The sequence below is a fragment of the Globicephala melas genome, chromosome 4, assembly GCF_963455315.2.
Source record: "Globicephala melas chromosome 4, mGloMel1.2, whole genome shotgun sequence".
Lineage (NCBI taxonomy): Eukaryota > Metazoa > Chordata > Mammalia > Artiodactyla > Delphinidae > Globicephala > Globicephala melas.
Window position 1 is genome coordinate 29041434 of NC_083317.1, and position 13650 is coordinate 29055083.

General features: G+C 36.1%; 1 protein-coding gene across 1 annotated transcript in view; it reads right to left on the bottom strand.

Annotated features, from left to right (window-relative positions):
- Positions 1 to 13650, bottom strand: part of LOC115864252 (multidrug resistance-associated protein 1-like) — a 77368-nt gene that overhangs the window by 44924 nt on the left and 18794 nt on the right. Inside the window, exons 5-10 of the mRNA XM_030877776.2 lie at positions 13461 to 13638; positions 8122 to 8376; positions 6795 to 6860; positions 3394 to 3531; positions 1835 to 1981; positions 8 to 92 (exon numbers count right to left, since the gene is read on the bottom strand). Of these exons, the coding sequence (XP_030733636.2) occupies positions 8 to 92; positions 1835 to 1981; positions 3394 to 3531; positions 6795 to 6860; positions 8122 to 8376; positions 13461 to 13638 (869 nt within the window). The remainder of the gene's footprint in view (positions 1 to 7; positions 93 to 1834; positions 1982 to 3393; positions 3532 to 6794; positions 6861 to 8121; positions 8377 to 13460; positions 13639 to 13650) is intronic.

A 13650-nucleotide genomic window follows, 5' to 3' on the forward strand; every position in this document is an offset into this window, starting at 1 on the left:
TGCTGACCTCCTATGTACTTTGTTTCTATACTTCGAGGATGAAAGTCCTCAGTATTGAGAAAGTCTTCCAAACGAACCAATGATATTCTTGTCTATCAAAATAAATGCAAATGAAATTTTTTGGGTTTCAAACACAAGTTAAACTGAAAAGCATTTATTGTGAATTACAGTATGATTAAAATTTTTTGATGTAAATTGAAGATATTGATAAGAATATTCAGCAAGCATAGTTTGCATTGTTTTAATGTTTATAAATGAGTCCATCCATAAAGAAAAGAACAGCTTCAAGGATCAAAGATCAAAACAAATATCAATATGCAGGAAAGCATGAGAAGAAGAAAGCAAAATTCCTCCTTAACATTCTAATAAAGACATAATAACTGATTCATTAATAATTATACAAAAATTAGTTTTTAAAAGCAACTTCAGGACGATTGAATGAATTCTGCTTCTGAGCATAAATAAAATGATTGTCTTGGCAATAGTAACTTTTAGTTATAGTAAAATATCTGTAAAATGTTTAGCTACAATTATGATAAATAGAATCATTTTTCCCCCTGAAACTGACTTGCATGAAACCTCTAGTATATTTTTATTCACTTTATGCTAGGAAATGTCTATTGTTAATGGATAAGATGTAACTGGGCTGTGGTTTTGTTTACCAAGTGTGTCATATCAGTATGCAGAGCTGGTTCTTTTTCTTCTCTTTTCTTTTTTTTTTTTTTTAACAACGCTCTCCTTATTTGTTTAGTGACAGTAGTAGCATACCACTAGGAGTTGGAAGACACTTTGCCATACCAGACCTTTAGCTAGATTCTAATTTCAAAAGCAAAATTAAACTGTTACTCTAAGAATGACATTTTCTTTAAGAGAAGTGTGCTGTGAAACAAGTGTTAAAAGCATCACAACAATAGTACTTCTATGCCCTCTGTTGGTCATTATTAGTAAAATAACATAAAAATGGTATTATGTAACAAAAATAGCTTAATTGGTATTTACTATAGAAGTATGTTACTCTTCGTTTAAATAATTTAAAAATTAAAAGGCAAAGTTCTTAGATCAAAGAGCCGGTTCCAATAAGCAAAGATTCACTTTGTTTATGAACCCAGACTTGAAAAGGATTTGATGGTGGAATGCCCAAACCTGATATCAAAAAAATTTAACTGAGAAAATCTCAGGGCAAAGGGATGAAGGAACTCAGTTCTTTGGATTCCTTGTGGTTTTAGCCACCTTCTACTCATTATAGCATCTAAAGAGCCTCTAGCAATTGGAGATTACAATAAAAGCAGGCTGAACCAGATACCTCATACAAGGTTTGTTGGCAGACTGATATTATCAATGCACTTTCTCCCTGGTTTATTCATTTAGTATAGACGAAATGCTGCTGAACCCTGGGAAAATTCAGATCCAGCTCTGTGCAAAGCACCTAGTTAAAAATTTTTCAGCTGAAAACAGAAAATGAACCCTTTAATGGCATAGTGTCAAACACCAAATTTTAAAAAGCTAAATAAAAGAAACTAACACTTAGCAAAGAAAACAGTATCACATATTGAAAAGTCATTTTCAATTGACTTGAAAAGAAAGTCAATTGACTTTCTATTGAAAAGACGCGTAAAAGTCATTTTTATAGAAGAGAAGCACAGGCAAAGAAGACACGATTCCTTCCATTCTATAATGTTCTCTATTGCTCACTAAATCAGGGAGGTTAACTTTGAAAGCAGTGTAAAGCAACTACAAAAAGTGAAATTTAAAAAAAAGACAAAGAAATGAAATATGCAAAACCATAGATTTCAGTAGAGAAATGATTCTCAGTTTAAGGATACTTTGGATGTACCTGGACCACAGCTGAGATCACCATTGGTAAATCAAACAAAGGAAGCCTCAAAATATTAAACAAAGACATAGACGTGAACAATTTAGTGGCTGTTAAAATGTTGCCTTCGTCCAGTAAGAAACAGACCCCAAATGTTGCCAGGGACACCTTAAAAATAGAGATATGTTATTATCTTCAATTATTCAATTATGAGTTAGAGACTCAAAATTAGGAAAGAAAATTTTAATAACCTTTATTGTTGCTGTTTACCAAAATTCAGTACAATTCAGTACTACTGCAGAAAGTTATGAAATCAATGTTTAGTACAGATCATACAATTGTGTATCTTAGATAACGACATCCTATGAACATGTGGTCTAGCTTCCTTCTTTGACATATCGTATTTTCACTAGAGCAATTATTCCCATTTAAAACGTATAGTAGTTCATCTTTTTTCAAAGTGGAGAAGTTTTATGTAAATTTTTGCCAGTAATGTGTGCATACCTTCTGTCTCATATTCAATAATTGTACTTTCTCTGTGTCTTAGTATTAACTAAGGAAGGCATAAATAAATCACGACTGATAAGATTTATATTTACTCGCGTTAAGTTTCATTTAGAAAAGGCAGAAAAGTTCATTTATGCATGAGAATGTATTGACTATTTATCATGTACACAGGACTGTCTTAAACAAATGTTTCTTGGACATTTCTACTAAAGTATTCCAAATGTAAATATTGCTTTTACTTTCATAATACCCATATGTCTGTTTGAATAAAAAATAATAATATCTTAAATTAACAACAGGGGAGACATATAGAATGTTCCCTGACCCCATCACCACTGAGAGTGGTAACTTTGGTTAAAATTGATGCTTCAGGTATATGTAGTTTTCTTATCCTTTGGCTTTCAGCTGCTGCTTCATATTTTAAGGCAATTTATACTCTTTAAATAGCATGAGATTCCCAATATTTGTATGAAGTGACAGAAGAAGAATGACCTCAGTTCATATCAATTCACCTACAAATACTAATTCTATAACTTTGAGGATGTTTCCAAACTATCAATATTTCCATTTCCTTTTGTGAAATGAGAAAAGTAATGCCTTATTATTTCAAGAATGAAATAAAGCAATGCATATAACTTGTCTGGTAAACAGTAGAAACACTCAATAAATGTTTAGATAACTTCCCTTCCCAACTCTATGTAGTGTGACTTTGGGTCTTGCTTAAAAGGGATTAATCATGAAAATCAAAAAACTTTAGAGCTGAAATGGAACTCTGAAATACAGGTTATATTTTTTAAGAATGAGGATGGCATATGTTCAATCCATAAGAAATTTACAAAGATGTAAAATCTTATTATATATAAAAAATACAGACCAATGAGAATGCACGAAAAAATTTTTCCCCTTCTTTAAAACTTTCATTCTCTTATCTCCATAGGTTAATGACTGCATACTTTTTAATTTAAATTCAGATAAAGAAGATTTCACTTTGGACACCTTAATTCCAGGTAATTTGAAGGTGAATCCACAAATCAAATTTGAAAATCAAAACAAGAAATAATACACACACTCACAAAGAATGGAACGCAAGTTAAAGTCAGCATAGAAAATACAGCAAGATACCCAGCTGATTCTTGAACTTCCAATTCCTGTTCTCGAATTTCAATAATCTTCTTTTTATAGGAGGGTTCCCATGCATAAAGTTTAAGGATCTGTGAAGAAGTCAGACAATGACTATTTGACAATCAATATCATAGAAGGAATAAAAGCATGCACACATACAAATACACACACTATAACACATACACACACTCACATAATTGTGTAGGTAAAAAAAACAGATGTTACCTATAAAGTAAAGAAAATTTCTCCTGTTTTCAACTGAGTCAAAACACTTCCTTGAATTGTGTTTTTTTGGGGTGGGTCGGGGGAGGAAATCACCATTTCCCCAGGCTTATGTCTCTCTTACCCACCAGTAGCTTATTCTTGAGCCAGATTTTGGCAACATCCCAGTTCCTGGCATGAGCTCCATAGCAGTTTCTATCTAGCTTAATCCTGTCAATTTTCCTTCTGGTCCAACTCTCAGTTCTGTTCTCTTCCCATTTCTAAATATCTAAGCTTCTCTCCTTGGTCTCCTAATTTCTTGAAAACTGATGTCTTGGGACTTCAAGCCATTTTCTGAAAGGTTACTGGTGTTCTGAGATTGTAAACTATTTTCTGAGATGCAAAACATGCAGAAGCAGAATCATACAATGGCTCACCACATATGTTTTAGAGTGAGATAGACCTACATTCAAATTCCAGCTCTATCTCTTTGTGATGATTAATTTTATGTGTTAATTTGGCTACGTTATGTTGCCCAGTTCTTTGATTAAACACCAGTCTAGATGTTGCTGTGAAGGTAATTTTTAGACCTGATTACCATTTAAATCATCAGACTTTAAATAAAGCAGATTACCCTCCATTAAATGGGTTGGCCTCATCCAATCAGTTGAAGACATTAAGAGAAAAAACTGAGGCTCCCTGAGAAGGAAGGAATTCTGCCTCCAGACTCAAGATGGCAACATCAACTCCTGCTGGAATTTCCAGGCTGCTCAACAGATTTCACACTTGCCAGCCCCCATAATCATAAGCCAATTCCTTAAAATAAATCTTTATCTATCTATCTATCTATCTATCTATCTATCATCTATCTATCTGTCTGTCTATCTATCTATCTATCTATCTATCTATCTATCTATCTATCTATCTATCTATCTATCTATCTATATGTCTATCTGTCCTATTACTCCTGGTTCTCTGGAGATCCCTAATAATCTCTCATCAGATCTGTGAACTTAGACATGACCCTTACCTGCTCAGATACTTTGTTTCCTTATTTGTAAAATGAAAATGAGAAATCTTTTTCTTGAGGTTTATAAGAGGAAACAGATATAAAGTGATAGGCACAGTGCATGACACATAGAAAATGTTCAATAAATGCTAATATATTATCATTATCAAATAGAGGCTCTATGACACCTGTTTTCAGACTCCAAGGATGCAAACTGCTCACACCTTTAAACTATACTAATTGATTGCCACTTGGACCTCTACCAATATTCTAGTGTATTTACTACTGGGACTGCTACTTTAAATCTTGAACTTTGCTTAGATCTTGAGGAAATTTTCTTTTATTTTATCTACACTGTCCTAGTCCTACTGATAGTACAAATTTCCTTTTATGAATATCAATACTTAAAACCTATGAACATACATCACTCTACTTTCTAATGGATGCAGGAGCTCTCAATTAACCCACCAAGAGGTGCAAGATGCATCTGGATCATATACTTTGGGGATGTGTGACCTTATTGAATAATCTGAGTTAAATTTCAGAGTTAGTTACTGCCATTCTAAAGTTTAGATGATTAAATGGATAACAGCCTCCTTTCAAGGTATCTTCAATCTAACAATGTCTTTCACTTCAGTAATTTATATTTTTGTAAAAATTCTACACAGCACAATACAGTATATCATTTATTGATTCTAAGGTGAATCAATGGGTACATATAATGGGTTTATTCTGTGTATATAATGATAGATGCACCAGACAGAGGGAATGTCCTATGCATCTTTAAATGTTAGAAGGAGGGCTTCCCTGGTGAGGCAGTGGTTGAGAGTCCGCCTGCCGATGCAGGGGACACGGGTTCATGTCCCGGTCCGGGAAGATCCCACATGCCGCGGAGCAGCTGGGCCTGTGAGCCATGGCTGCTGAGCCTGTGTGTCAGGAGCCTGTGGAGCCTGTGCTCCGCAACGGGAGAGGCCATAACGGTGAGAGGCCACAACGGTGAGAGGCCCGCGTACCGCAAAATAAATAAATAAATAAAATAAATGTTAGAAGGAAATTCCACGTGAACTCTGCAAATTTTGTGCTTTAGAAAAATCTGGTAAGCTATAATCCAAGTGCAATAGGATTTGAAATTATATACAGGTCTCCAATTTACAATGATTCAATTTAGGATTTTTCAGCTCTAGGATGGTGCAAAAGCAATGCTCATTCAATGGAAACTGCACCTCCAATTTCGGATTTTGATCTTTTCCCGGGTTAGTAATATGTGGTATACTACTCTGTCATGACGCTGGGCAGCCACACAGTCCAGAGAGTAAACAACCAATACACTTGCAACCATTCTGTAACCCTACTACCATTCTGTTTTTCACTTTCAGTACAGTATTCAATAAATTAATGAACTTTTCAACACCTTATTATAAAATAGGCTCTGTGTTAGACGATTTTGCCCAACTGTAGTCTAATGTAAGTGATCTGAGCATATTTAGGCTAGGCTAAGCTATGATATTCAGTATGCCAGGTGTATTAAATGCATTTTCGACTTAAGGATATTTTCAGCTTATGATGGGTTTATCAGGATATAGCTCCATTGTAAATTCAGGAAGATCTTTATTCAAAAGTTCAAAAGGTTTCACTCATTTTATCACAGAGAAAATGTTAGTGGTGTGGCATGGGGGTAGCTTTTCTAGGAAACAAATAACCTGTAACACACCTTTCATAGAATAGCATTTGTATGATCATTTCTATTCTGAGTAAAAGAACCCCATATAAATCTGCCTTCTCATCACTTACCCTGTCTGTATAAATCTGCCTTCACACTGATGACAATGATATTGTCACTCTGCCCTGCTTCATCCCATCACTTCTACCCTTGAAACAAGTAATATTTTGTATCTTTTGGGATGTTTGTGTTTAGTTGTTGGTTGAGAATCAAAAAAAAAAAAAAGCCTGCATTTTATTTGGCTTTATTTAAATGTTATTTCAACAATAAGAATTCCTATACATCTGAAATCTAAAATACTCCCTCAAAAATTATACTTATATCATTACTTTGATATTGAGAATGCTAAAAAATTCATTTATTGTTTAACTCATTGCTATATTCTAAATAGTTAAATTAAAGGTATGCTCTTTTTATATTACCTTAATTCCATGTAAGATTTCATTGAGCAGTTTTATCTGTTTGTCTTTGTTCTTCGTTTGGCTTTTCTAGGTAAGGAAAAGAAAATGAAAGTATATTTGACGAGAGTTGCTAATACTTTAATTGACATGACCATAGCTATTTTTAAAAATACAATGTATTTCCTCTATTTTGTATAATATTTTATATAAAACCATCTTATAATGTTCATGCAATATTATTCTGTTGATAATGTTAGAAAATAGTTATAAATAGACATTATAAACTTGAAAGTAGCCAGCAGTAGGATAAAAACAAGGTGTACATTTTCCAAAAGAGTAGAAAATATAATAGTTATTTAGAGTGGAATGATAAAATAATATCCATAGTCTATTAAAATGGGATAAAATTCCCCAAACTCTATCAATTATATATATATATATAAATAAAGGTTTCTATATTTTAAGTGTACTATCTTGAGTGTTATTAGTACTTTGGAAATTAGAGTGATTAAAATGTATATTTTCAAATACTGTTTTTTTGGCAAACATTATGTAAGTATTATACATTTATTCAAATGCTTAATATTTATATTATTTTATACTTATTATTGTTTAGGTATTGCTTCTTAAGGGTTTCCTCCAATAATACTGTCACAATTATTTTATATATAATAATAAGTATTTGTATATCTAACAAAGTACACATTTACAAGTTAATATCTTTAATATTGTTTGTATGATTAAAGCATATTTTCTGTTTGGAATATTTGTATATAATATTGGAGTCTCTTTGGATGTCTTAGGGCTCTAGATTAAGGTCCTAAAAATGTAAGTCCAGGGCTTCCCTGGTGGCGCAGTGGTTGGGAGTCCGCCTGCCAATGCAGGGGACACGGGTTCGTGCCCCGGTCCGGGAAGATCCCACGTGCCGCGGAGCGGCTGGGCCCGTGAGCCATGGCCGCTGAGCCTGCGCGTCCGGAGCCTGTGCCCCGCAACGGGAGAGGCCAAAGCAGTGAGAGGCCCGTGTACCTCAAAAAAAAAAAAAAAAAAAAGTAAGTCCATTCCTAAAAATTTGACTTACAATCATTTAAAATCAGAATATTTTTTAAAAATTAGTTTAAAAGAATTCACTGAAAAACCTGTTATTCTAAATACTAGTGTGTTTAGTAATTCGTAATTATTTTATAATCATATGTTATTTTCTATTTCTCATCTTTAAAGCCTAATCTTTTTGGTAATTACTTGAAAACTTCAGAAAAATATAAAAGAAGGCATAAATTTTCAGCACCTAAATGTATTAAAGTAATAAGTACTATTGGACACATGTAACTTGAGGCAATCATATTCTTACCTTCAGCTTTTTCATTCTATTTGCAACTAAAGTATTCATTGGGATAACAAACACAAGGACTGCTACCCCTGCTAACACTGCTGGACCCAGCTCTTGCCAAAGGAATGATACGGCCATCAGGATTTGAAAAGGACCTGACCAAAGGAGATTGATGTTTGCGGTCAAGTCCATGAGCTGCTGGGCATCTGCTGACATCAAGTTAATAATTTCCCCAGTGGAAAACTTTTTTCTAGAAACATTAGATAAAAGCAGGGCCTGGAAAAAGAGAAGCAAAATACTCAGAGTTCTGTAGATCATGAGGGATCTTTACAGTCAAACAATGGTAACTTTTAACTAAAAATAAAAATTTGTAATATATTTAGACAAATATGCATGATTACTTATGTATCAGATCATATAATATCAAGAGCTATGTTTTTAGATGAAGAAAAAACAATTATTGATCAAATTACATAGTTTTAAAATTTACTATGTATTGGTAGAGAGTAACAGTTGGATTCCCAAGCAAATACATTCACCAAGGACCCTTTACAATTTGTGGAATTGAAAAACTGCAAAAGAAATCAATTCTAGATTTCTAGCACTGAGTTCCTCTCTATTTACTGGCGTATAATGCTAAACCATCTAACTTTTATCAATACAAAGTACACAAATGAATCAATGAATATCTAATGAATGCTAATTTTTCAATGATACAGTCCTAAATCTTAAAGAGATTATAATCTAATTGTGCAGTCCACTCCCCTCCTACACAAAGGTCCTACACACAGGCTGATTATAACAAGGTCATGGGGCTGCTGGAGGAGATGCACAAACCTGGGAGTTTCACAGAGTGTCAGGATCCCCCTAAGCCCTATGGCTACTGCAGTGTTGAATCCTTTATATTTCTGCTACTGACTTCTAAGGGGCACAGTGGTGTTGATGATAAAACAGAATAAACACTGCTCCCATAAGAGGAAAAAAGGAAAAAATACTAATCACAACAATAGTTAGGCTTCTATCCACGCCTCCTCCAAATGTAGCTTTGTAAACTCCCTTACTAAGTTATTGACCATTTAAAGTGGCCAAGTAAAACAATGGAAATCCAAGAAGAGTTATTCTCATTTCATTAAGACTATAGCATTTTTTAAGAGATATCCATTGATCTCTAATAGCACCCACCCCCAACTTACTATTATAAACAAATATAAACTCTTTTCTCCCACTTTTCTAGAAGGAAAAGATAAACCACACTTAGTATTTATGAAAATACTAAAAGACTGAGTAATTCAAAATCATCAAATTATCCAAGGAACCAAATAAATACCCTCCTTTTGGAAAACACACAAAGCACAACTGTCACCCGCAAAACCCATTAACAATTCTAGTGGGAGGGAGGGAGACGCAAGAGGGAAGAGATATGGGGACATATGTATATGTATAACTGATTCACTTTGTTATAAAGCAGAAACTAACACACCATTGTAAAAAAAAAAAAACAATTCTAAGGGGACTGGGTAATACAATAAAGTCTAACCTTTTTTTTTCCCTTTCCCTGGATGTTTAGTCTAGTCTCACTTGCTCCCAGGGGACAGTGTGCAGAGGCCTCGCACCCAGCCCTTCAGACCAGAGTTCCTGCTGAGAAAGGAAACGGCCGAGCCTACACCGATGCTCGGTGTCTGGGTGCAGTAGCCACGCATGACACTTAATCCAAGATGGCAGCAGCGGGCCGCGAGCAGAGATGTTGGGCCTGGCACTTTGATCAGGAGCCTGAGCAGCACAGCTGCAACCACCCAGCAAGAACCCCGCCCCCTCCCCTCCCCTCCCCGCCAGCCTGTCGGGAGAGCCCAGTGCTGTAGAGCAGCGGTCCCCAAGGACTGGTTTCCTGGAAGAAAATTCTTCCACGGACTGGGGGTCCGGGGTGGAGGGGGATTGTGGACCCCTGCTCTAGAGCGAGCTCCCGTCTCTCCGTTATCTGATCAGAGAATAAAGCTTTCCTTTGCTCCTAACCCAATCTTGGTGGGCTCGAAGGACACTGAACAGAAGGACCCTTGTTGGGGACCCACTCAGGAGGATCTGTAACACAACTATGTGACTCGTCACTTTTTGAAACTTCATTCATTTCATTGACTGAATTATGCTCTAAGAAGACCCAGATAAACCAGATATGGCTTCCAACCTCAAAAACCCTTTTTATGGACTGGAAATATCTTTTTATCACTGAGCTCAATTCACTAATGGTTCATTTCATCTTATGATGATGAAATTTGTTTTACAATTTCACATTCTCCCTCGTGTATTTGTTCCTTTCTGGACTCATTGCCACGGCCCTGGTTCATATCTTTATTTCCTGAACTATTTTTCCTGACCATCCTAGCTGTAAGTCATAGACATCATATAATTTAGAACTTGCTGGGCCCTAAACACTTCTATCCCAGTGATTCTCAAACAGTGGTTGCCATACTTCTAATGAGTCATGGTGTTCGTAAAGGTGGATCCTCATAAATCTATGAGAATTCATTTCTTTTCAGTTCCTTTGGATGCAAAATAAGTATGCCAGGATTTTCTTTCTCTCTCCTCCTTCTGATCACACTTAAGTATATCTATTTTAAAGAATGGAAACAGAATTTTATCAGTTTTCTTTATATTATATACTTCCCACAATTAAGGAAAGAATAAACCTTTAAGCCACAAATGTAGACAGTCTAGACACGGTTATTCAACTTAAATTTAATTGAAATTAAAAATCTACTTCCTTACTCTTACTAGCCACGTTTCAGTTTCAAGGGTTCAACAGCCATATATGACTAGTGGCTACGATACTGGGCAATGTGGATATAGAATATTTTAAAAAATCACAGAAACTCCTATTGGATGGTATTTGATGGAAGAATGCCCTCAGACTGCCCACATTAAGCCCAGGACTAACTGATGCTGCTTTTGAACCATATCTTGTTTCTTAGCCCTCAAGAATTCCCATGGAGGGCTTCCCTGGTGGCGCAGTGGTGGAGAGTCCGCCTGCCGATGCAGGGGACACGGGTTCGCGTCCCGGTCCGGGAGGATCCCACATGCCACGGAGTGGCTGGGCCCATTAGCCATGGCCGCTGAGCCTGCGCGTCCGGAGCCTGTGCTCCGCAACAGGAGAGGCCACAACAGTGAAAGGCCTGCCTAACGCAAAAAAAAAAAAAGAATTCGCATGGAGCCTGCAACGGAGAGCTAAGGGGTAACAAAACCTGAGTTTTAAGACCCAAAGACTCATGCAGTGATCAAGTGGAAGGAGGCCTGTGTTCTTCCCCACAAACCTTAAAAAATGATGTTCCCTGAACTTTACTCCAAAGTAGCAGCAGTCATGTGGATGGATACAGAACAAGAGCTTTCAAACACCTCCCTTCCTCACCAAGAAAAAGGTGTGAGACCAGCTTTAACCCAGTGTAACAAATCCCTGATGAAGGAGGGCCAATGTCAGATGAACATGGGTCATCTGGTGCCACTATGAGAGCCATTTAGGATCTTGAAGTTATCTAAATATGACAAAAATCAGAATCCTAAAATCTGTATAGGAGAAGGGAAATTTAGCAACCCCAGTTGGTCCCTCTGGAAAGCAGATATAGGATAAGAGACTCAGAAGGAAGACTGCCTTATATTTGTGCCACCTGCATGGGCTGTCCCAGAGCATCCTAGGACTACAGGTCACTACTAATATCTTCCACTGTTTGTCTGATGGAGTTAGAATTAAATCTTAATCCCTACTGCAGGATCCACTGAACCAGCTTGATTGCTGTATTCCTTTGATCCTTGAGTGCCCTTTGTTATTAAACATTCTCTAAGGACCCATACAGTCTCACTCCTGTAGACTCTGTTCCCTCTTACATTATCTCCAGGGTCTTTTTGCCCTTATAATGGACTCACCCATAGCACTTGATTTTCCTTTTTATTTCGGACAGTTTGCTCCAATTTCTACCGCAATCTACTCTTTTATGCTTGTAAATGCACCCCAATCCTATACCTAAACTCCAATGCTTAAATCAATGAATGAAGTCCTGTTCCATATAGACCATATATCGAAAACAAATGTTAGCATTTAAACTGATTCCTAGACTCTTTGATCAATCTTTTCTCCATATTTGGATTCTGTAAATTCTCAGAATTTACAGCCGTTAAAATTACAACTGGGGCAGCCTCTCTGACCCTGTATCTGGGCTACGTTATACAGAGCTAGCTCTACTCCAAGTTCAGTATTTCCTGGCTCAGTTGAGCTTGGGTCATTCCAGAGTCTCTAAAATCACTCTATGCCTCCATTTTGGCCTAATATGGCCAAATCGTCTGTAACACTTCATGCCCAGGTCAACCCAAATTATATTTCCTTCCACTTACACAAATCCTACAGCTTTCTGAAAGACTATTTCAAGTCTCCTTTCTATGTGAAACCTTCCTTAACTGCCTACACACATTGTAGATTTCCTGCTTATCTGATCTCTTATAATATCTGCATTTAGTTCCACACATTTATTATGTATGTTAATAGTTCTCTCCAATTTCTTGAAGGCAATGGCTCATTTATTCACTTACTCAGTCTTCCAACTTTTATAAAAATGTGTAAAAGCCACTCTCTTAGATGATAAAGGTACAACAGGTTAAAAAGTTCCTATTCCAAATCTGAAGAGCCCACAATTTATAGAGGAGTACAGACTAAGAAGGCAAAATACACCTGTTGATTTAATAACTCCGTGATAACTATGGGAGGAAGGAAACTCTTTAATTGTTTATAACTATCATGTAAATAAAAGGCTCTGAATGGTAAAGAGGTGGTATTTAAAATTGTATTTTCAAGAAAGGACAAATTAAACTTTAGGGTCATGCTAGGTATAAGGATCAGCTAGGTTTTGGGGTGGGTGGGAGAGGGCTTGGACTCAAAGAGAAATAGGTAACGACTGTAGCGAGAAGGATGGCTTTGTTGCATGAAAAGACAGAGTGAGCAGAGCAAGTAAAAGGTACTATGTAGATGGAACATGATCATGGAAAGGAATTTTATTGATACATAAATATAGACAACCATAAAACATTCAATTCCATTCATCTTCTGAGGAGGAGTTAAGTGATGTAACAGTGGACACAGAATATCATTTAATTTCATGGATTAGAGTTGACTAGAAGTTTCAGGGACTATAGATGGAGGACCCTATAAAGAAATTAATGCAACCAATATTGATGAGTCAAAGTTCTTTCATGGCAAAATAAATGTATATTCAAAGGACACACTCGAACTTTTTAATATACACTTCTATTTTTCCAGATTCGTTATTTGAAAGCACATAAGGATACGGTTCATTTAGAAATTGGGAATTTCTTCAATCTTTTACCTTCTTGTAGATCAGTCCAATTACAGCTGTCTTAATTTTTGCTGAAGTGAGCATGTTAAAACGTTGGTACTGCTGAAGGATCAGGGTTTGCAAGAAGACTACGACAAAAAGTGCCAAAGCATAACCATAGCCACTCCAGCCAAAATCTGGGCGGTGTTCACAGAAAATGATCATTTGCCTGAATGTCATA